Source organism: Gossypium raimondii, chromosome 6 (genome assembly GCF_025698545.1).
Source record: "Gossypium raimondii isolate GPD5lz chromosome 6, ASM2569854v1, whole genome shotgun sequence".
Taxonomy (NCBI): Eukaryota; Viridiplantae; Streptophyta; class Magnoliopsida; order Malvales; family Malvaceae; genus Gossypium; species Gossypium raimondii.
Genome location: NC_068570.1, coordinates 60,007,864 through 60,031,567, shown reverse-complemented (window position 1 = coordinate 60,031,567; position 23,704 = coordinate 60,007,864). Strand labels below are relative to the sequence as shown.

The window sequence follows — 23,704 nt, the reverse complement described above, 5'->3', positions numbered from 1 at the left end:
AAGGATAAAAATGAAATAATATAGTAATTTTATTTCATCTCTTACAAAATGAACAGTTAAGATAGAAAAATCGAGCAGATTAAATATTAGTTCAATTGACATAGATGTTGTTGAAGATTTTTAAAAGTTACAGGTTTGAGTGAATTTAGATTTGTAATGTGCGCTTCATGTGAATGTCATTAATCGGGGTTTAAAGTATAGTAGAAATATATGAGACAACACCGAAATGGCCAAAAAAAAATTTAAATAACCCAAATCTAATATAACTTCAAACTCCAAATGTCTCCCCCACTAAACCAATTAAGTAAAACCCGATTAGAAGGATATGAAACAAAAAATAGTAATCACTTTCTTATTCCAATTTCCAAAGAATGTGGTTAAGATACATTGATTTGTATGCATCAACCCTATTTATATTCAAGATTGAACCTATATCTTGTGTACATCATCCATCTTTACAAAATTGTACAAATATATGTATATCATTGGTTAACTGAATGAATCAAAGAATCTATACATCAAAAAATATTGGATCAAAAGAGCTTGCTTGCAAATTCATCCATGGAGCTCCCTTCTATACGAGAATAGCTTGATTTTTTGGCTACATCTCTCAGTTCTGATAAGCTTCTTCCCAGTTGCAATGCCACTTTCATTTCAAACAACTCCCCATTTTCTCTTTTCTCCACATCACATTCATCCAACGTTGATTCTATCGATTCTTGCATAAGCTTAAAGAACCCAGCGTTGTTCCTGTACATCTCGAACACCATACCAACTTGGCCACCGTGCTCGAAGGTGTTCACAGCTGAAGCTAAAGCTCCTGCAACAGCCGCTACAGTTGCCGCCCAAGGGCTGTTGGAAGAAACCATGAAAGCCGATCCTAGAGCTGCTATTCCAGTTAGCAATGGCCCTGATGTACCTAAAACTTTGTTCATGTTCAAAGCCTTGTTGCCTAATCTCTCGTAATCTTCACTGTCTTTTCTCTTTATTACTTCAACCACTTCTCTCATTTCCATTTCCAATTCCCTGGTCCACCCATTGTTGTTCGTCAATGCTTTGTTTGAGTTTGGAGACTGTTTTGTAGGCCACCAAACAGCAGGCTCTAAACTTGCAGGGAATTTGTCAAGCATAACACCAAGCAAAGGAAGAGGGTAAGCTTTGTCAAGTGCCAACACTTTCTCCATAGCATCATTCACGTCATCTTGGCATGGAGAACCAACAGCAAGTAGGGTTTTGATTTGGGTTTGAAGCTGCTTAAACAATCTGGTAGCATTACGTTGCTCTTCCACAAGCTGTGAGGGTTGAATCTTATTCATCAATACCAACATCCCAGTGGCTGCTGAGAACATCACACTGGATGCCAAATTCAAACCCATAACAGAAACCCCAGCGCCAACGCCAGTTGCGGCGGCAACACCAGCCATGGTAGCGGCGGTGAGGGTAATCATGTTGATGGAGTTGAGTAGAAGGGTGTTCCAGTTTTCTCGTTGTTCCCCAATGTTTTTATGCATCTCCACTCTGTCAGCTATGGCCTCTAAGACGGCATAAAGTTGAAAGGTAGCCATTGAAACAGATGAGGTTTGTTGAACCAATGGTGTCCTATGGACGTTGTTTTCCATTGGGATTGTGTTGATGGGCCTATCTTTTCTATTCAATTCCTCGGACTGTATAGTGGGTTGTCGTAATTTAGGGGCTGAAAATCTTACCGATGGGAGCTTTGGGATGGATATAGCGGCATGGATTTGGTTTGAAGAAGAAGAAGATGATGAGAGGAGAAAATTGGAAGCTTGTAATGAAGCCATATATATCTATATATGATTATGAATATCTTGTATGAAAAAAAGAGAGGATATTTGGAGATTTTGTGGTGGATTTGATGGTTTGAGCAAAGGAAACTAAAGAAAAGATTTGGAGATGAAAGGTGAAATGGAGGCGTATTTATAGCAAACAACGATGGCTTAGGCTTTAGCTGCTGATTTGGTCTGCTCTCATGTGTTTGGAAAGTTTGACCCTCTAGACACTTGACAAAGTCTTGTTTACTTGGCTGCTGACCTTTTAAGAGTTTATAAATTATAATTATTTCCTTCAATGCCTTGTAAAAAAAAAAACTGAAGTTATTTGAATGGGTTTTAATTCAAATTATTTTCAATTTTTTTGTAATTTTTAAATTCAAATTATAATATTAAAATTTATACCCATTTTTTAAATAATAAGCTTATTTTGATACAATGCTTAGGACTACTGCTAACACACTCCTAACCCTTAAATAGGAGGATAATGCGTTTCAGCACACCAAAATTATGTTTTTCTTACACCAACAATAATATCGATATTAATCAAGATAATGTTTAATTAATAAAAGGTATAACACTATCCATCCAAAAAGTAGATAAAAAGAAGATTATGATAGCTACATTTAATAAAGTAAAATAATCTTTCTTGTTGCCTACATATATTTTCTTGTAAAATAAGTCATTGTATTTTAATTTGGGAGTAATTGAAAATTTTATTGATTGATGATTCATTAGATTTCTTGACCAACGGATATGGAGGTAGAGGAGATTCTAATTTAGCAGTAGAGAAGAAGAAGCATATCCTTTATCCTTTTGGATGCCTGTAAAATTTTATTATATAGGGTCGGATCCTGGGTCGAGTTATTTTTATTGATATTACATATATTATCATATTTTTATTGAATTTGAAAATTTTATTTGATTATGTAATGTTGAAGTTGAAAAGATAAATACTAAAATAATAATTCATATTTTCTTTTTTATGTCATTTAATTTTGCCTAATATTGCATGAGACTGATCTCCCACTATAATTGAGAAATAATATTACTAAGAGAGTTTTATTTAAATATTACTCTAAATTTAAATCATAAAACAAATGAAGACACGTGCGATTATAAAATACGTTGATCAAGAAATCTAATGAATCGATTTTTGGAACATTAAAAAAAACATATTTTTTTGGAACTGGAGTGATTCTTAATCTAATTGGTCTGATTTTAATTAAATAAAATGATTTTTAGAAATTAGATTATTTTTGAAAAAAAAACTCGTCAACTCGACTAATTCGAAATTTTTTTCATTCGATTTGACTAGATCCAATTGAAAGCTCACCTCTATCAATATGATTTAAACTCGAAATTTCAAAAATTCTGATACCTCAACTTTGCAATTGGTTCTGATTAACCCTTTGGAAAATTTCTCATTTTATGGTGTATTAGGATGTCACCAAACTGCTGGCTGGGTCTTGGCAACCTGGCTGACTTTCAACACCATTAACATGTGTAATAAACACTTCAAACCAGTAACCGCCTCCGGTCCATCCGGACCAACGGTTCTTTTGTCTTAGCCATGTCCTGCCCTTGCCATTCGTCACTATGTGTTTGGAACTCGTATTTTTATAATCACACGTGTTTTCATTTGTTTTATGATTTAAATTTAAAGTAATATTTAAATAAAACTCTCTTAATAATATTATTTTTAAAATTTGAACTTTCGAGATATTCGCGCTTCTTCTAACTACTTGTTAATTTATTTTTTTTAAAATAATGGGATAGTTTGGACCCAACCCGATTTTCATTTGGACAAAATTTAGAAAAATTTAGGAAAAAAAACTAATAAGTAGTTAGAAGAATGAATAAATGATTTTATCAATTATATTGGGAGATCGGTCTCGTGCAATATTAGGCAAAATTAAATGACATAAAAAAAATATGAATTATTATTTTAGTATTTATCTTTTCAACTTCAACATTACATAATCAAATAAAGTTTTCAAAATCAATAAAAATATGATAATATATGTAATATCAATAAAAATAACTCGACCTGAGATCCGACCCTATATAATAAAATTTTACAGGCATCCACAAGGGGAAAGGATATGCTTCTTCTTTTCTACTGCTAAACTAGAATCTCCTCTATCTCCATATCCGTTGATCAAGAAATCTAATGAATCATCGATCAATAAAATTTTCAATTACTCTCAAATTAAAATTCAAAGATGAAATACATGAAGAAGATAATCTTAGTTTAATCCAATGACTTATTTTACAAGAAAATATATGTAGGCAACAAGAAAGATTATTTTACTTTATTAAATGTAGCTATCATAATCTTCTTTTATCTACTTTTGGATGGATAGTGTTATACCTTTTATTAATTAAACATTATCTTGATTAATATCGATATTATTGTTGGTGTAAGAAAAACATAATTTTGGTGTACTGAAACGCATTATCCTCCTATTTAAGGGTTAGGAGTGTGTTAGCAGTAGTCCTAAGCATTGTATCAAAATAAGCTTATTATTTAAAAAATGGGTATAAATTTTAATATTATAATTTGAATTTAAAAATTACAAAAAAATTGAAAATAATTTGAATTAAAACCCATTCAAATAACTTCAGTTTTTTTTTTTTTTTACAAGGCATTGAAGGAAATAATTATAATTTATAAACTCTTAAAAAGGTCAGCAGCCAAGTAAACAAGACTTTGTCAAGTGTCTAGAGTGGGTCAAACTTTCCAAACACATGAGAGCAGACCAAATCAGCAGCTAAAGCCTAAGCCATCGTTGTTTGCTATAAATACGCCTCCATTTCACCTTTCATCTCCAAATCTTTTCTTTAGTTTCCTTTGCTCAAACCATCAAATCCACCACAAAATCTCCAAATATCCTCTCTTTTTTTCATACAAGATATTCATAATCATATATAGATATATATGGCTTCATTACAAGCTTCCAATTTTCTCCTCTCATCATCTTCTTCTTCAAAGCAAATCCATGCCGCTATATCCATCCCAAAGCTCCCATCGGTAAGATTTTCAGCCCCTAAATTACGACAACCCACTATACAGTCCGAGGAATTGAATAGAAAAGATAGGCCCATCAACACAATCCCAATGGAAAACAACGTCCATAGGACACCATTGGTTCAACAAACCTCATCTGTTTCAATGGCTACCTTTCAACTTTATGCCGTCTTAGAGGCCATAGCCGACAGAGTGGAGATGCATAAAAACATTGGGGAACAACGAGATAACTGGAACACCCTTCTACTCAACTCCATCAACATGATTACCCTCACCGCCGCTACCATGGCAGGTGTTGCCGCCGCAACTGGCGTTGGCGCTGGGGTTTCTGTTATGGGTTTGAATTTGGCATCCAGTGTGATGTTCTCAGCAGCCACCGGGATGTTGGTATTGATGAATAAGATTCAACCCTCACAGCATGTGGAAGAGCAACGTAATGCCACGAGATTGTTTAAGCAGCTTCAAACCCAAATCAAAACCCTACTTGCTGTTGGTTCTCCATGCCAAGATGACGTGAATGATGCCATGGAGAAAGTGTTGGCACTTGACAAAGCTTACCCTCTTCCTTTGCTTGGTGTTATGCTTGACAAATTCCCCGCAAGTTTAGAGCCTGCTGTTTGGTGGCCTAGAAAACAGTCTCCAAACTCAAACAAAGCATTGAAGAACAACAATGGGTGGACCAGGGAATTGGAAATGGAAATGAGAGAAGTGGTTGAAGTAATAAAGAGAAAAGACAGTGAAGATTACGAGAAATTAGGCAACAAGGCTTTGAACATGAACAAAGTTTTAGGTACATCAGGGCCATTGCTAACTGGAATAGCAGCTCTAGGATCGGCTTTCATGGTTTCTTCCAACAGCCCTTGGGCGGCCACAGTAGCGGCTGTTGCAGGAGCTTTAGCTTCAGCTGTGAACACCTTCGAGCACGGTGGCCAAGTTGGTATGGTGTTCGAGATGTACAGGAACAACGCTGGGTTCTTTAAGCATATGCAAGAATCGATAGAATCAACGTTGGATGAATGTGATGTGGAGAAAAGAGAAAATGGGGAGTTGTTTGAAATGAAAGTGGCATTGCAATTGGGAAGAAGCTTATCAGAACTGAGAGATGTAGCCAAAAAATCAAGCTATTCTCGTATAGAAGGAAGCCCCATGGATGAATTTACAAGCAAGCTCTTTTGATCCAATATTTTTTGATGTATAGATTCTTTGATTCATTCAGTTAACCAATGATATACATATATTTGTACACAAGATATAGGTTCAATCTTGAATATAAATAGGGTTGATGCATACAAATCAATGTATCTTAACCACATTCTTTGGAAATTGGAATAAGAAAGTGATTACTATTTTTTGTTTCATATTGTTTTACTTAATTGGTTAGGTGGTGGAGACATTTGGAGTTTGAAGTTATATTAGATTTGTTACTCCATCTCATTTTGGATTGAGTTATTTAATTAGGTTATTCTAGGTTTGGGTTATTTAAATTTTTTGGCCATTTCGGTGTTTTCTCATATATTTCTACTATACTTTAAACTCCCGATTAATGACATTCACATGAAGCGCACAGTACAAATCTAAATTCACTCAAACTTATAACTTTTAAAAATCTTCAACAACATATATGTTAATTGAACTAATATTTAATCTGCTCGATTTTTCTATCTTAATTGTTCATTTTGTAAGAGATGAAATAAAATTACTATATTATTTCATTTTATCCTTTTAAAAGCTAAATATGTAAAAGTAAAATAGTAAATAAAAATTATCGGGTGGCACAAGTAAATACCAAAACTGCTCGATTGATCATTTAAAACGACGTTAGGAACCAACTAGGCAAATAGGTTTGAAAAGAAGAGGCTGGTAGAAACAATTCAATGCCAACCTTTAAAATGAATTGGCTTTGAGGAATGCATGGATTGCATGGAAATCTTTGAAACTCGAAGGAGATTTGAAAAACATTGATCTCTTGTCTTCATAATTGCCTTACAAATTAGACCATTTCTCGTTGGTATGTCACCCATCTGCTGGCTGAGTGTGGAGCAACTTGGCTAACTTTCAGCGCCAATAACGCGTAATAAAAGCTTCAAACCAGACAACCGCCGAGGGTCTTTAGGGACCAACGCTCCTTTTGTCTTAGCTCTTGCGTAACAACATAACTTCATGCCCTTACCATGTCTTATTGTTTTTCTAATATATATTGGGATGATTACAAATGTCTTGAAAGCATTTCGGCTACAACCCAAGCCTACTACATGCTCACCTCTACTACCTTATGATTTTAAAATATTTTGGGTTAATGCACCATTGTTCTGAGACTTGATTTTTTTATTTCAAATTAGTCCCTGGTATTTTCTTAAGAAAAAGTTAGAGAAAAAGGTTAAAGTACGAATATGATACAATTGTCAAGTTTAGAGATTAACTTGGACAAATAAAAAGTTCAAGCTCAAATGTGGAAATAATTGTCAAATTCAATGATTAACTGGGACGAAAAAAAAATTCAAACCCCCTAATTTGAGAACCGTTGCCAAGTTCAAGTCATAAAAAATGAATTTACCTTAATATTTTTTATACCCTAGCCCGAATTTGGTTTGATTTGGTCCTAGTTTATATAATTCAAACTTCAAATGCATAGAAAAAAAATTTCTAGTTTAAACCAATGAATTTATATAATTTTTATTATTACTTATAACTCTTTTAAAAACCCTTAAAACGAAAGATAATATGCACTTAAATATTAATTTTATAATTGATTGTCAATAAAGTTTTGACTCAATGACAAAGTTAATTATAAATGAGAGAATTATATCTAGATTTATTCAGATTAATAAATTAAATTAATTATTTGATTCAATATTTAAAATTTTCAAATACTCGAGCAAAGTTGAAAAAACAATCAAAACGATAATTATAAAATTTAATACTAAAATGGAAAAAAAATTAGTAATTTAGCCTCTCTTATAGATAAGTAAAAGGAAATTCATACATTCAACATTACATAAATAAATAGACTTTACTAATTCAATAAAAATATGATTTTCAAATTAAAATCAAAGATGAAACCAACTTGAGTTTAATCAATTGGGTTCATATAGTTATCAATGTGATCCTTGATTTTAGTTTAGTCTATTATTGACCAATTCATTTAAAGAATGAAATAACTTTAATGTTAAATAAAATGTATGGTGAATTATTGATAAAAATATAAATTAAAATTAATAACCTTAATATAATTTTTAAGAGATTATAATTACAATTTATTAATGGATTAACAAAATTAGATTTAAATTTTAAAATCTGAAAAGTAGAGAGACTGAATTCCTAAAAGAAAAAGTATAGGGATTAAATTCTAAATTTATGAAAAGTAAAGGGACTCCTGGCATGTTTTAACCTATCATATAACATTGAACGAGACAACTTCTTAATAGGTCAGCCAATGTAATAAAGATAAGTCAAGTCAAGGAGACAGTCAGATTTTCCAACACATTAGGAGACCAAATCAGCAGCTAAGCCTAAACCATCGTCAGTTTGCTATAAATACGCCTCCATCGCAGTCTCTCACCTTTCATCCCTAAAACATCTACAAATCCATTCTTTAATTTCCTTTCAATTCAACCCACAAAATTTCTAAATTTCCATTCAAAATTCTAAATTTCTAAATATGGCTTCTTTACATGCTTCTAACTTTCTCCTCTCATCATCTTCTTCTTCAAACCAAATCCGTGCTGCTATATCCATCCCAAAGCTCCCATCGGTAAGATTTTCAGCCCCTAAATTACGACAACCCAAAACACAGTCCGAGCAATTGAATAGTAAAGACGGGTTCATCAACACAATCCCAATCCAAAACAATGTCCATAGCACACCATTGGTTCAACAAACCTCATCTGTTTCAATGGCTACCTTTCAACTGTATGCCATCTTAGAGGCCATAGCTGACAGAGTGGAGATGCATAACAACATTGGGGAACAACGAGAAAACTGGAACACCCTTCTACTCAACTCCATCAATATGATTACCCTCACCGCCGCAACCATGGCAGGTGTTGCCGCCGCAACTGGCGTTGGCGCCGGGGTTTCTGTTATGGGTTTGAATTTGGCATCCAGTGTGATGTTCTCAGCAGCCACCGGGATGTTGGTATTGATGAATAAGATTCAACCCTCACAGCTTGTGGAAGAGCAACGTAATGCCACGAGATTGTTTAAGCAGCTGCAATCCCAAATCAAAACCCTACTTGCTGTTGGTTCTCCATGCCAAGATGACGTGAATGATGCTATGGAGAAAGTGTTGGCACTTGACAAAGCTTACCCTCTTCCTTTGCTTGGTGTTATGCTTGAAAAATTCCCTGCAAGTTTAGAGCCTGCTGTTTGGTGGCCTACAAAACAGTCTCCAAACTCAAACAAAGCATTGACGAACAACAATGGGTGGACCAGGGAATTGGAAATGGAAATGAGAGAAGTGGTTGAAGTAATAAAGAGAAAAGACAGTGAAGATTACGAGAGATTAGGCAACAAGGCTTTGAACATGAACAAAGTTTTAGCTACATCAGGGCCATTGCTAACTGGAATAGCAGCTCTAGGATCGGCTTTCATGGTTTCTTCCAACAGCCCTTGGGCGGCCACAGTGGCGGCTGTTGCAGGAGCTTTAGCTTCAGCTGTGAACACCTTCGAGCACGGTGGCCAAGTTGGTATGGTGTTCGAGATGTACAGGAACAACGCTGGGTTCTTTAAGCTTATGCAAGAATCGATAGAATCAACGTTGGATGAATGTGATGTGGAGAAAAGAGAAAATGGGGAGTTGTTTGAAATGAAAGTGGCATTGCAACTGGGAAGAAGCTTATCAGAACTGAGAGATGTAGCCAAAAAATCAAGCTATTCTCGTATAGAAGGAAGCCCCATGGATGAATTTGCAAGCAAGCTGTTTTGATCCAATATTCTTTGACGTATAGATTCTTTCATTCATTCAATTAACCAATGATATACATATGTTTGTACAATTTTGGAAGATGATGATGTACACAAGACAGGTTGAATCATGAACAGAAATAGAAATTTCATTTACCATATCCTTTGGAATTGATTCTATGTAACCTACTTTGAGTTTCTGTTTTTATTTTTCTCATTTTAAATTTCAATTATTTAGATTTCATTTCTTAATTCATTTTCGCTAAGATTTAAGTTTAAATTATTCGAGTCAAATTTTTAAGTTCATATAAGAATTTATCTAAGTTTTTATATATATATTTTTGACTCTACCCTAAGCCCCAAACTAATACGAACACATTACATGTCTAAATCCACTTAAGCTGACAACCTTTAAAAATCTTGAATAACTACAATTGAACAACATTGGTGTATCGGCATACAAAATAGACGACTCATGTTTGATGGTATTGGGACGTCACCCAACTGTTGGCTGAGTCTTAGCAACTAAAATTCAAAACCAAAAACGAGTAATAAAACCTTCAAACCAGACAACCGCCTCCGGTCTTTAGGGACCAACGGTCCTTTTGTCTTAGCTCTTTCGTAACAACATTACTTCATGCCCTTGTAATTCGCTACCATGTCTCACTTTTTTTTTTCTAAATATTTTTTTATATAATTACTTTGATTTGGTCTGAGCGATACGATGTACTTTGTTTTATAGAAAATGATTTACAGATAATTTTTTTCACATTTTTTGGATATTTCTATATTAATATTTGTATAATTAGAATTAAGACCGAGCCACCATTCCCAAAGTAATGGAGCAAAACTTATTATTATTTGGTCTAATCTGTTATATGTATTTGACAAAAGATTATTATCTAATATTATTAGGTTTGAATTTCGACATACTATATTTAAATCGAGCAAAGGTGACAAAAATAGTCAAAACATTTTTTATAAAATCTAACACTAAAAAGGAAAAATAAATTAATATTTTAGGCAGGAAATTCATATCAACGTTACATAATCAAATAAAAATTTTACTAATTCAATAAATTAGTATTTTAGGCTTTAACTACGAAGGAAATTCATATATTCAAACATAAGAAGATAAGAGAGAGTTGTCATAGAATATTTAAGAAAACAACTCGACAAACACCATTGAAGCCGATTCTGAAGTAGATTTCCGTCAATATTGAAGACTCGCATTTGATTTCTTAGGAAGCCATCACGAGTTTCTTTGTTTTTTGTGGTTATACTGTCTCCGGATGTTTTTATTTTTAAGTATTAACTAATTTTCTGAATACCTAATGAGATGAACCCTATGATGAATTCTGTCTTTTGATTTTTATTTTAAGCAATAAATATTTAGTTTCTTGTTCTCAATTATGTGTGCTTAATTCTTGGTTTATTATTTATAGACTATTGATCCATGTTTGATGTGCTTAAATCAGAGAAGGAATAAACCCTGTTTAAGAGTAGATCATGCGTAATTGAGTGGACTTGCATGCAATCTTAGAAATAGGACGAAATAAATCTACTAGATTAGGTTAGAGTCAAATCTATTAGGAAAATCCATAGCATAAGTTAATGCGATAATAGGGGTGTTAATTAGAAATAAATTTCAATTAATCAACCTAGAGTCAATTGCTCTTCCTCTCAAATGATATTAGCATAATTTAGAGATTTCTACGGATCAAAATACTAAGTAAAAGAATTACGTAATTTAGATTGATAGTGACAAATGAAGTCTAGGTAAATTCTTTCTTGGACATTGTTTCGCTTCTTAGTTGTTAATCGTTTATTTTCTTGCTTTGTTCTTTGTTGTGTTCATTAGTGAATTAATTTAATTAATTTTAGGGTTTTCTACAAAGGAATTTCATATATTCAACATTACATCATCATATAAATTTTACTAATTCAATAAATTATTATTTTAGGATTTGTCTACAAAGGAAATTCATATATTCAAATATATTTTGTTTGATTTGGTGTTTAAACTTGTTAAACGTTTTACAAATTACTCCAATATACTAATAATGTTATTTTATGAGGTAGTAAAATAATCAATGTATGATCGACATATGATGATGACATGATTTTTTTTGTATTTTATATGTTCAATTACTTTTAGTTTTATTTATTTAATTATTTTACTAATTGAAAATAATGAATTTCTTTTAATTTGGGTTTTAAAGCTCTTTTTTCTTATTTAATATTAATTTGTTAAGCATAGCTTAAAACCGAAATTTTTAACATGAATTTCCTCTAATACTTATAATATTTTGGTAGCATAACAAAAAATTTTAACACCGTTAGTGTTTTGCATAATTTTATAACATTTAATAAGTTTAGGTACCAAATTAGGGAAAAAAAGCCAAGTTCATGTACCAAATTAAGAAAAAGTGTCAAGTTTAGGTATCGATGTTATATTGAGCCCTTTTTATTTTTATTTTGAGATAAGGCAATATTTAGTTCTTAAATTTTTAATTTTTCTCAATTTGGTCTCTAAACTCTAAGATTGTACCACGCCATCATCAAAATTCTTTTATAAAAATATAATTTTTAGGTGATGATGTTGCAATTAGGATGTCATATTATCACATGAATCAAAACGGAAAAAGTTGGTAAATTATGAGATTAATATAGACTAAAGGACTAAAATTAAAAAAATTGTTGAATTTAAGGACTGGATGTTAGTTTTTCCTTTTATTTTTGATATAACATTGAACGAGACAACCTTTTAATAGGTCAGCTAATGTAACAAAGATTGGTCAATTCAATCAGACAGTCAAATTAGCAGACCAAATCAGCTATCCCTCATTGCTTGCTATAAATACGCCCCCATTTCACCTTTCATCTCTAAATCTCTTCTTTAATTTCCTTTGCTCAAAGCCTCCAATCAACCCACCAAATTTCTATATTTCCTCTCTTTTTTTCATATATATACATACATACATATATATATATATATATACATATGGCTTCTTTACATGCTTCTAATAATTTTCTCCTCTCATCATCTTCTGCTTCAAACCAAATCCGTGCTGCTATATCCATCCCAAAGCTCCCATCGGTAAGATTTTCAGCCCCTAAATTACGACAACCCAAAACACAGTCCGAGCAATTGAATAGTAAAGACGGGTTCATCAACACAATCCCAATCCAAAACAATGTCCATAGCACACCATTGGTTCAACAAACCTCATCTGTTTCAATGGCTACCTTTCAACTGTATGCCATCTTAGAGGCCATAGCTGACAGAGTGGAGATGCATAACAACATTGGGGAACAACGAGATAACTGGAACACCCTTCTACTCAACTCCATCAATATGATTACCCTCACCGCCGCAACCATGGCAGGTGTCGCCGCCACAACTGGCGTTGGCGCTGGGGTTTCTGCTATGGGTTTGAAGTTGGCATCCAGTGTGATGTTCTCAGCAGCCACTGGGATGTTGGTATTGATGAATAAGATTCAACCCTCACAGCTTGTGGAAGAGCAACGTAATGCCACGAGATTGTTTAAGCAGCTGCAATCCCAAATCAAAACCCTACTTGCTGTTGGTTCTCCATGCCAAGATGACGTGAATGATGCTATGGAGAAAGTGTTGGCACTTGACAAAGCTTACCCTCTTCCTTTGCTTGGTGTTATGCTTGAAAAATTCCCTGCAAGTTTAGAGCCTGCTGTTTGGTGGCCTACAAAACAGTCTCCAAACTCAAACAAAGCATTGACGAACAACAATGGGTGGACCAGGGAATTGGAAATGGAAATGAGAGAAGTGGTTGAAGTAATAAAGAGAAAAGACAGTGAAGATTACGAGAGATTAGGCAACAAGGCTTTGAACATGAACAAAGTTTTAGCTACATCAGGGCCATTGCTAACTGGAATAGCAGCTCTAGGATCGGCTTTCATGGTTTCTTCCAACAGCCCTTGGGCGGCCACAGTGGCGGCTGTTGCAGGAGCTTTAGCTTCAGCTGTGAACACCTTCGAGCACGGTGGCCAAGTTGGTATGGTGTTCGAGATGTACAGGAACAACGCTGGGTTCTTTAAGCTTATGCAAGAATCGATAGAATCAACGTTGGATGAATGTGATGTGGAGAAAAGAGAAAATGGGGAGTTGTTTGAAATGAAAGTGGCATTGCAACTGGGAAGAAGCTTATCAGAACTGAGAGATGTAGCCAAAAAATCAAGCTATTCTCGTATAGAAGGAAGCCCCATGGATGAATTTGCAAGCAAGCTGTTTTGATCCAATATTCTTTGACGTATAGATTCTTTCATTCATTCTTTCATTCGTTCAATTAACCAATGATATTATACATATATTTGTACAATTTTGTAAGATGATATATATACAAGATCTAGGTTCAAACTTAAATACATATAAATGTATTTAACCATGTTTTTTGGAAATTAGAATCAGAAAGTGATTACTACATTTGTCAAACCCAACATTACTCCATTGTTGACGTGCTGTATCTCGCCCTTCATACCACTCTACCATGTATACAAATGTGTAAGATGGACACTAAATTATGCAAACCCAAAGGGAAATACTATGGTAAAAGAGTTGAATGTTATTATTATTGCCTTTGTTGTAGGTAATTTAACACCGTGAAGGAAAGGGTCTTGATTACCCCTAATATGTTTCACATTTTGTTTCTTCCATTATGATGTAAGCAAAATGTTGACCAACTTTTTGAAGGCTTACTTATCTTTAAGCCCAATAACTTAAACACCAATAGTACCATCATTCTACTAGGAATTTCTCAACTCATACTTAAATAAAAAATTGTCTGAGAGTCTTCATTTTATTTTGTATATATATATATATATATATATATATATATGTTGTATGTGAGTTTTATCCGGTTCTTTTAGTTTGGTTCGATTGTTTTCAATTTTTCGTTCATTATATTTTGTATTGATTTAATTTTACATTATAATTGGTCCGACATATATTTGTATTCGTGATTGTACTAATAATACTCTTAAAAAATTTTAAATCAAAATATCTTCCATTTTTACTTTATGATACATAAAATTAATTTTTCGGTTTTATTCTCTTAAATATGCTGATAAAATGAAAATTCCCCCATCAATACAACTATAGAGGATGAAAAGTAGATTAAAGCATTAATGCATGAATGCATATTTGACAACAAAAGAAAGAGGTTTATTTGACAAACAAATCTCAAAGTTTCTAAACTTGAACATGAGACATAGGATATCCATTGTAGAAGGCGAAACCATGCATGTGTAGGTCTAAGGATGACCATGTTCAGTACTTGTATCTTTAACTCCACTTGTTCCTGGTCCAAAACCAACCCCAATGCCCATTCCCATTCCCATTCCCATTCCCATACCAAATCCCATGTTACCTTTGCCACCACCACGTCCTTTCTCAACATTTGAACCCCCTCCCATTCCCATTCCCATGCCTTCCCCATGTCCATATCCTTCTCCTCCATTTCCACCACCTCCACCCCTGCCTTCACCACCACCTCCTCCTCCTCCTTCAATGCCAGCTATCCCAAAACCTGCACCAAAACCATTACCATGACCTGAGCCTCCACCAGAACCACCCCCACTACCACCTCCCCCTCCTCCGCCGCAACCACTTGATGTCCCATCACTTCCACTTCCACTTGCACCACCAACACCAACACCTGCACCATAACCATTACCATGGCCATAACCTCCACTAGACCCTTTACTAACACCACCACCGCCACCACCTCCTCCGCCTCCACCGCCACCTCCTTCTCCTCCTATGCTTGCTCCTGCACCAAAACCACTACCATGACCAAACCCTTCACCAAACCTACCATAACCACTTCCACTTCCACCTCCACCACCTCCTCCAAAACCACCCCCACCAACACTACCCCCTACACCTCCTCCTACACCATGCCCCTCTCCATATCCAATACCATTACTTGAAGCACCACCTCCTCCACCCCCACCACCTCCTCCTCCTCCACCTCCACCGCCAAAGAAACTACCACGACTTCGCCAACTTCTATATAAACAATGATTATCATCCCCATTATCACCATTATACCCAACATCACCTCCTCCAACAACAAGACTCAAAGTACCAGCAATACTTAAAAAAACAAGACCCACATACCACAATTTAGCATCCATTGCTGCCATTGTTTGGGAATAGACTAAGAACTAGACCCACACTTGCTTGGTTTCACTCTCCATCTCCATGATCACCTATTTATACACCACAAAGTTCAGTACCCGACAATCATTATACGATAATTACCCGCGAATAATGAAAAAAAGACATTGAAGTCAAAACACAAATCCAAAATTGTCTTGTGAAGTCAACCATAGCCGACAAATAATATTACATTATTATACAACATACATTGGTCTTAACCAAGTCCAATAAAAAAACACAAACAATTGTACCAAACCATTTTCCTTATACGTATGGTGTTATGAGGCTGCATATATTTAATTCAATATATTATGCTATTAATCAACTAGAGATGGTGGAGTAGGTAATGAAACTAATAATCCAATCTTTTTTAAATTTAAGTGAGAGAAAAATTAATTTTACAATATTTTTTTAATGATTTTATGCATCGTGATTCGTAATAATTATAATAATAAAATCAATTATACTTGCAATCTAATGATTTTTATGATTATTTGCATTTTTAACGAGAGAATGTGGATTTGAACCTTTAAAATGATATTATTAAAATGAACAACCACGAATTACGTTTCATGATGCCATGCGACTGTTAACGTGAAACAAGTTAACCTTTTAGCCATGCACCTTATCTAGATGACCATAAAAAGTATGAATTCAAAATTAATGAAAATTTTAATTTTTTTATTCACCATAGAACTATATAATATTATTTTTAAATTATTCAAACCCATTTTATTTTTATCAATAACTAAAAAAATAAAAATGGTGAAATTAGAGTGGAGTAGGTTGGATGGGTTGGTAGAGGGGAGGACATATTTTGGCATAATACATTGTAATTCTTTTTTTATACCTCTCTAACCCTTAAATAGAAAGATAAACGCACTTCAATACACTTAAATCCTCATCCTACTACATAGACAATAATACCGACGATAACCAAAATAAGACTCAATTCGCATGAAAATATACTTTTTATTAATTATGATGTAAGTAAAGTTCATTAAATATTGAAGTAAAGATAATTGATTATATATAAAATGTTATGATCCAAACTAAGTTTAATAAAGTGTGGCAATAGAATATGAGAATTTCAATTAAAAATTTATTTGCGGAAAAATAATAGGGATAGAGTTAACTGCTCATAGGTTATGTTATCCGCTCAAGCGCATCCAAAGATCCATACAAAATATGAGAAAGTTTGAATAGATATACAAGGCATGAAAAATAAACTTGTTTTAAATGAGTGAGGTTTGGGTTTTAACATTCAAAACCTGAACCGACTCAAACCCTTTTGTAATATATTTTTATTTTTTTATATATATTATGTAATTTATATCACATGAAATTAAAGATATAACAATACAATATCATGTAAATTTTAAAAAAATATATAGAAAGTTATCTAAATTTAAGGGTGGGTTTGTTTGTGGGAAATCATTTTTCGGAAATTGTTTTCCCAGTTTTCCAGTGTTTGTTTGCCGGAAAACATTTTTCATTTGGAAAATAAATTCCAAAACACGGGTAAAATGCCTTACATTTTGGGAAATTGTCTTACCGTTTCAATTTCCGTAAGACATTTTCCTAAAGCTCTCAGGCAGATCCAGTAAGCTCCCTTCATTCATTCTTCTCCCTTTCTTCATTCCTTCAAATTTCCGTGAGAAAACGTTGACAACCGATTTTCCAATAAGCTCCCCCACTGTCCTCGCTATCGATTATCGCCGTGGTTTTTCATTTCCTCGGTTCCCTCCTCTCTTTATCCGTCCAAATTGCCGATCCAAACATTCTCAGATTCTGACCACCAATTTTTTTTTTTTTTTGCTATCTCCAGTCCAATTTCCCTCAGATCTCTGGAAAATTTCAGGTAACCTTATCCCTTACATTATTTCATTTTTTATGGTTTTATTTTCAACTTTTAATTTCTGAGAAATTTCAACCTGTAAATTGTGTAAATTTTGCCAAGCTTTATGCTAAGAGCTCTTGCTGTGTAATGGGGATTACCATAAAAAGAAGAAAACTATGAAATAGATAGGGTTTTAGATACCCATTTTCATAGTTCAATGGAAAATGCAAACTTGTGTCTGGTTTCATTTCATAAGAAAATGTTAGTGCATTGTTGAGTAAGTTACATTGTTGACATTGATTAGTTTGTAAATTTAGGGTTTTAGGATTTTATGCAAGTAAATTGGGTAATGTAAGAATATGAATATATGTGTTTAATTGTTTATATTCACGGGGTTGGAGAATTCGGGGAGTAAATGGATGTTGGTGCCTTACCATGCTGTTAATATAGTTGATATAGTTGTAATTTCAAAAATAAAAATCAATCCATTAAATTTATTGTGTTTGTTTATCCAGCTCCTAACAGTTCTAATTTCTTTCTATGTTTGACCTCCAGCTATACAGTTCTTGTTGTCCTAGCCTCTACCTCAGCATTCTTACTCTTGTTAGTGGCATTGGTTGATATTTTCATAAGAGGTTGGTGTTGAGCGTCTTTGGAATGTCTTCTTTCTTGATTCTGGTCTGCCAATGGCATGGCATTTGTGGTTGTTATATGTTTGTGGTGTGCTTGATATATGATTTGGTATAATATGCATTTGTGGTTGTTATAATTCGGTTCAAGTGAATTAAGCATGGTTGTTGGATGTGTTTGGGTATGGTTTATTATTGATTTACATTTTTACTGTAATTTGTTTACGTATTATTTGGGAAATGGCAGTGATAAGCTGTTATATTTGGTTGATGGAAGGTAAATGAATACATATGTGCCTATGTCATGAACTTTGGTAACTTTGGCATGATTTATAGCATATGGAATTGGCATGTTTTCAATTGCCTAAAATACATGAAAAAAATTATTAATGTTAGTCAATTGAGTGTAATAACTAGACTCGTCCATGGTAAGCGTGCCCTACCCCGACACCCTTCCAAATATGGGAGGGTTTGGGTAAAATATAGGCCGAAATATGGGCTTGGGAAAAATTTTAGGTCTGTTTAAAAATGGGCGGCCTCGGCAAGATTTTTTTGCCGGCCCTACCAAAAATATTAAATATATATTTTTATTTTTAAAATATAATAGTTTTATTTTAAGTTTATTTACTTTCATTTCCTTGACTAGTGTTACAAAATAATAATAATAAAACATCAAGTTTGTTTTACTAATCAAATGTTAGATTTTGTTACAACAATTAATACAATTAATAATTTGATAAATTTACTAATCAAATGTTAGATTTTATTATAACAATTAATACAATTAACAATTAATAATTTGATAATTTTACTAACAATTAATTTTAATAACAATTAGTTTTAATTTTATTTAAAAAATAATTTTAATTTTAATTAAAAATGGGCCGGGCCGGGCCGGGCTTGGGCCCCATATTTTTTTCTCCGAGCCGGGCCTGGGCAAAATCTCAGGCCCATATTTTCCAAAAAAGTAAATCATTTTTCAAAAATCATTTTCCGGGAAATATTTTACTAGCAAACAGATTTTATATCAAAGAAAATTCATTTGAAATATTAAACATTAAATTAAAGATAATATATTCTCTAGAAAAATAATATATACGAGCCTAAAACAAGTTTAATTAATCTTTTACAAATATAAATAGACTTCAACAAAATTTTAAACCCATATTTTAAATCAAGTCGAGCTTAGCCAAACATAAAATGTATAAATATTAGACATAAATCTACCCCAAACCCAACCATTATTATAGGGACCAAAACAAATTAATCTCTCTATTATTAAATGGATCAATTTAATCCCTATACGATAAATGTTAGAGTCTATTCCAATTTAACCTTAGACCAAAATAGAGGTACATTCACCCTTTTAAAAGTGACTCCCTCATGTTCAAAGTATACTAATTGGATGGCATAGACAAAATGATCATATGATTTCCATACATGGGAAGTTTTTATACAAAAAGAAAAGCTAAATGCTGCAAACCATTTGCATCATATTCTGTTACTAGTCTATACAAAATCGGCATACGAGTATGACCGCAAATACGGATGAAAGTAGACGAACAATTCGAGCTTAAACCGAACCATATACGATGCCAAACCGGGCATTACTGACTAGAGATTGTTAAAAGCAAGCCATAATGATCACTTGGCAAAACAGGAAGTTCCAATAACTTCTTCTCTTTCCTCACATTCTTCTCCTTGGTATATGATAAACCCGGTATTGGCTCTACTCCGATCATCTCGACCGCACAGACTTTAAAACCATTCAGCTTGCATAGAAATCGATCTAGTCGTTTTCGTAATGTACGATTTGCCGATAACATCTGGTTTGATTTGGTATCATACGTCCATCCATCTTCAGCAGGCCTTAACTCGTTCCAAGCATCAATCCATCCATCAGTTAAAGGAAATCGACCATCTAATTTGTCATCCCAATTCATATCACCCCCAAAAATAACATTCGGGTTATTCTCGAGAATATTGATCGCTACTTTCGCTTGTTCTACACGTTCCTTACTATACATTTGATCCCATTTCGGCGGAGCAGGACACGGACTCTCGAGATGGGTAGTAGCAACAACAAGCGTTGTTTCACCCCCAGAAACTTCAACCTCAGTCATGCAAAGTTCTCGCCCCATTATCGAATTATCAAAAGGTTCACGACGAAAGGATTTCACAGGCAATTTGCTTAACTGCAAAACAATATATTAAGTATACACATTTGCATAAAAAGCTTCACATAATTATGGCAATCAAAACATACCTGTATACAAAAGTAAGCTCTCAAACTCGCCGTGTTGTCCGAGATAGAGCACCGGTACCCTTTCCACCAATTAGACCCACGAAAAATGTCATAAATCATCGGAGTAACCTCTTGAAAACAAATGATATCAGGGGAATGAAGTTGTATAAGGTCACCAATAGCTTTCATCCTCTTGTGAACCTCTAAATCTTCCCTAAACCAAACATTGTAGCTCAATATCTTCAATGAAGCTTTAATTGATCCTGAATGACTATCTGTTGCCATAAGACAAGCAATGAAGTTATAAAAAGAACACTAGGATTGAAAATGAAACTTCTTTTTGGCTTACAAGTTACAACATTTTCATCCCATTATATAATAGTTTTGAAGGGTAAAAGTACCATGAAAGCCCTTGTACCAAGAGTCAAATTGCAGTTTACTCCCTCTACTCTAAATCAAAGAGCAAATTGATCCTCCAATTCTACTGATAAAACTAATAATCAAACAATATACCTCGTGCTGACAAACAAAGACTAGCCTTTAATGGTAGAAATGCATGAAACTTTTAACAGAAATGCAATACGAATCCTAGCATTGTACCTCCATAGTAATTTTAGGACCTTTTTGAAAAATTGATACATTTATTCATCCTAGTCACATTGATTAAATACAAATGTTAATGGCAATACATTATTCAACAAAAATTAATAGTTTTAAAGCACAGAAACAAAAACCCAGAAAATAAAAACTGACCCTCTATTTGAACAGCTTTATTGGAGGCTTTAATGCCACGAAAACCACCCAATTCGATACAATCTTCATTACCCAGATTTGGTTCCCTGATCTTCCTTTTATTACAGGGCTTCAAAGGCAAGAAAACAGACCCAACAGAGGAATCGGCTTCATCGTTAAAGTTAGTAACTTTCAAATCATCGAAACTGGAAAGACAAGACCTTGTACCACAGATTTCACAGTTGGATTTGTTGTAAAGGTTCAAAAAAGTGCAAGCCTTACAAGCCCATTTAGATGGCGAAGACGGTGACGGTGACGGAGGTGAGAGACAGACTTTGCAAGCGGCGGTTTGGGATGGGGAGTTGAGGAAAGTGCATTTGGTGCAAGACCAAGACATGGTTTTTGGATTGGGGTTGAAAATTGGGGATCGAAAAGGGGGGAAATTAAGGGTTTTTGAGATTATGATGGTAGGTCTAGGTTTCACTGTTAAGAATCGAAGTGGTGTAAATGCGAACGCCATTTTCAAAGTTAAAAAAGAAGCCTTTTTGAGTTCCAATTTTGCCGCGTTTGGATTACGAGGTTCCGACGGTTTTGCGGTTTGGTTTGGAAGTAGGTTGGGTGAATACTTGTGCCCGGCCCGGCTCGGAAGGAGGTCCGAAAAAGTGTAATAATTTGGATAAAAATATTGACTCGAAAAATGAGTTTGAACAATAAAATAAAACTCATTTTTTAAATGGATCAGACCACAAGGAAGCTTTTGTTGTCCGAGCTCGATCTATCCCAAATTTGTTTCTGTTATTATATTGCTATTATTTTATTATTATTGTTTGGATATTATATAATTTTTATTTTATTATTAATTTTGCTACTATTTTAAAGGTATTTGTTTCTTACATTACACTTATTTTAGTGTTATTTAAGTATATTTTTTAATTTTTTTCATTTGTTGGGAAATATTTATTTTAATAATTTTAATGTATTTAATGTATTATATTTTTTAAAATTTATTTTTATATAAAAATTTTAATATTGGTTGGTTAGGTCGGACTCGAATTTTAATATTTCTTATCCGAACCAAGTTTAAGTAAAATTTTAGACCCATTTTTCAAATCGGACTGAATTCAAGCCTAAAAAGTAAACCTAAATTTTTTTACTTGACTGACCCAAATCCGATTTGACCCGATCTATGGATAACTCTATTCAACATATTTGCTTGTTGGTTCATGTAAAGACACACATGGCCATTATCAACCCATTTGTATACAGTCTTGTCCAATACCTTATTCAAGCTGGGCTAATGGTCCGTTGAACTAAAAAAACTGGGCGAATGGTCTACCTTTGAGCAACAAGTACACGTAATTTTAGAAATTTGAAATTTAATCCTTTTATTTCTAGGATAAATTATATTTAAAGTCATTAAACTATTAGTAAATTTATGTTATGGTCATTCAACTTCAAAAAAGTTACAAAATAGTCATTGAGCTATTCAAAAGTTTTCATTTAATTCATTGGGCTATTAAAATCACTATTGTATAGCCTTCTTTGTTCGCGCCGCCTGCACCAATCTTCTTCTCCTTTTCTACAATTCAATTTTTTCGTGAAATAGCCTTGAACATTACGAACCTGCAAACCAATATCCAACCAACTTTTTCTTTGATATCTGACACCAACTATCAGATCGACTTGGATCTAAGGTATATTATTCTACTTGTCAATGGGTATTGATCCACCATACTAATTATCAAATCATTACTTGGAACTCACTAGCCGGACTTTATAAAGGAAAAAACTTAATACCCTAGTGATTTGCATGAAAACTTTCGAATAGTTAAGTGACTACATTGTAACTTTTTGCAGTTGAGTGATCAAAATGTAAATTCACTAATAGTATAGATACATTGGGTGTAGTTTATCCTTATTTTTATTTCAATGAATTTAATTCTTCTATTACAATTTTTTTTTGTCAATTCTTCTATAAATTTTTAGATAAAATTTAACAATATTAACAATTATATATGAATTTTGAAATTCGAAAAATAGAAAGACTAAATTGCTGAAAATAAAAATATAAAAATTTAATTTAATTTTTCCAATGAACTTATGTTATCAAGCTACAAGGCCAATAAAATGACCAATCGAATAGCATCTACGTCAGTTAAAAGTATTATAGAAGTTCCCGGAGTAAGAGTCAAATTACATTTTACAACCCTTACTTAAAAATGGATAAATTAATCTCTGTACATTAGATCAAAGAGCAAACCGGTCCTTTCTTTTAAAAATTTCATCCATTTTTACTAATAAAAACTAACGTGGTTGACAGAATAACAAAACAATTA

At 33.5% G+C, this 23,704-nt stretch overlaps 6 protein-coding genes across 6 annotated transcripts; 3 read left to right on the top strand and 3 right to left on the bottom strand.

Annotated features, from left to right (window-relative positions):
- Window positions 1–326: 326 nt before the first annotated feature.
- Window positions 327–1,885, bottom strand: LOC105772331 (probable F-box protein At4g22030). The gene has a single exon (XM_012593620.2). It carries the CDS (start codon window positions 1,800–1,802, stop codon window positions 534–536), a length of 1,269 nt encoding a protein of 422 aa, XP_012449074.1. The 5' UTR covers window positions 1,803–1,885; the 3' UTR covers window positions 327–533.
- A 2,763-nt stretch (window positions 1,886–4,648) lies between these two features.
- Window positions 4,649–6,179, top strand: LOC105771603 (probable F-box protein At4g22030). The gene has a single exon (XM_012593032.2). It carries the CDS (start codon window positions 4,732–4,734, stop codon window positions 5,995–5,997), a length of 1,266 nt encoding a protein of 421 aa, XP_012448486.1. The 5' UTR covers window positions 4,649–4,731; the 3' UTR covers window positions 5,998–6,179.
- A 2,233-nt stretch (window positions 6,180–8,412) lies between these two features.
- Window positions 8,413–9,931, top strand: LOC105771602 (probable F-box protein At4g22030). The gene has a single exon (XM_052632941.1). It carries the CDS (start codon window positions 8,480–8,482, stop codon window positions 9,743–9,745), a length of 1,266 nt encoding a protein of 421 aa, XP_052488901.1. The 5' UTR covers window positions 8,413–8,479; the 3' UTR covers window positions 9,746–9,931.
- A 2,710-nt stretch (window positions 9,932–12,641) lies between these two features.
- Window positions 12,642–14,081, top strand: LOC105772171 (probable F-box protein At4g22030). Its single transcript, XM_052632940.1, has one exon. The coding sequence runs from the start codon at window positions 12,728–12,730 to the stop codon at window positions 13,994–13,996; it is 1,269 nt and encodes a 422-aa protein (XP_052488900.1). The 5' UTR covers window positions 12,642–12,727; the 3' UTR covers window positions 13,997–14,081.
- A 931-nt stretch (window positions 14,082–15,012) lies between these two features.
- On the bottom strand, window positions 15,013–15,906 carry LOC105772172 (glycine-rich cell wall structural protein 2-like). The gene has a single exon (XM_012593481.2). It carries the CDS (start codon window positions 15,904–15,906, stop codon window positions 15,013–15,015), a length of 894 nt encoding a protein of 297 aa, XP_012448935.2.
- Window positions 15,907–19,804: 3,898 nt separating this feature from the next.
- LOC105774352 (hypothetical protein) lies at window positions 19,805–21,955 on the bottom strand. Its single transcript, XM_012596830.2, has 3 exons — window positions 21,390–21,955; window positions 20,658–20,911; window positions 19,805–20,586 (listed from the first exon to the last, which is right to left on the bottom strand). Exons 1-3 carry the CDS (start codon window positions 21,886–21,888, stop codon window positions 19,999–20,001), a joined length of 1,341 nt encoding a protein of 446 aa, XP_012452284.1. The 5' UTR covers window positions 21,889–21,955; the 3' UTR covers window positions 19,805–19,998.
- Between the last annotated feature and the right edge of the window lie 1,749 nt (window positions 21,956–23,704).

What these genes read in the sequence shown, in the direction of transcription:
- LOC105771602 (XM_052632941.1), top strand. Translation starts at nt 8,480, where the DNA reads ATGGCTTCTTTACATGCTTCTAACTTTCTCCTCTCATCATCTTCTTCT.
- LOC105774352 (XM_012596830.2), bottom strand. Translation starts at nt 21,888, where the DNA reads ATGGCGTTCGCATTTACACCACTTCGATTCTTAACAGTGAAACCTAGA. An exon ending in TAAAGCTGTTCAAATAGAGG is followed by an intron (nt 20,912 to 21,389) that starts GTCAGTTTTTAT and finishes TTATGGCAACAG; the next exon opens with ATAGTCATTCAGGATCAATT. An exon ending in GAGCTTACTTTTGTATACAG is followed by an intron (nt 20,587 to 20,657) that starts GTATGTTTTGAT and finishes ATTGTTTTGCAG; the next exon opens with TTAAGCAAATTGCCTGTGAA.
- LOC105771603 (XM_012593032.2), top strand. Translation starts at nt 4,732, where the DNA reads ATGGCTTCATTACAAGCTTCCAATTTTCTCCTCTCATCATCTTCTTCT.
- LOC105772331 (XM_012593620.2), bottom strand. Translation starts at nt 1,802, where the DNA reads ATGGCTTCATTACAAGCTTCCAATTTTCTCCTCTCATCATCTTCTTCT.
- LOC105772171 (XM_052632940.1), top strand. Translation starts at nt 12,728, where the DNA reads ATGGCTTCTTTACATGCTTCTAATAATTTTCTCCTCTCATCATCTTCT.
- LOC105772172 (XM_012593481.2), bottom strand. Translation starts at nt 15,906, where the DNA reads ATGGCAGCAATGGATGCTAAATTGTGGTATGTGGGTCTTGTTTTTTTA.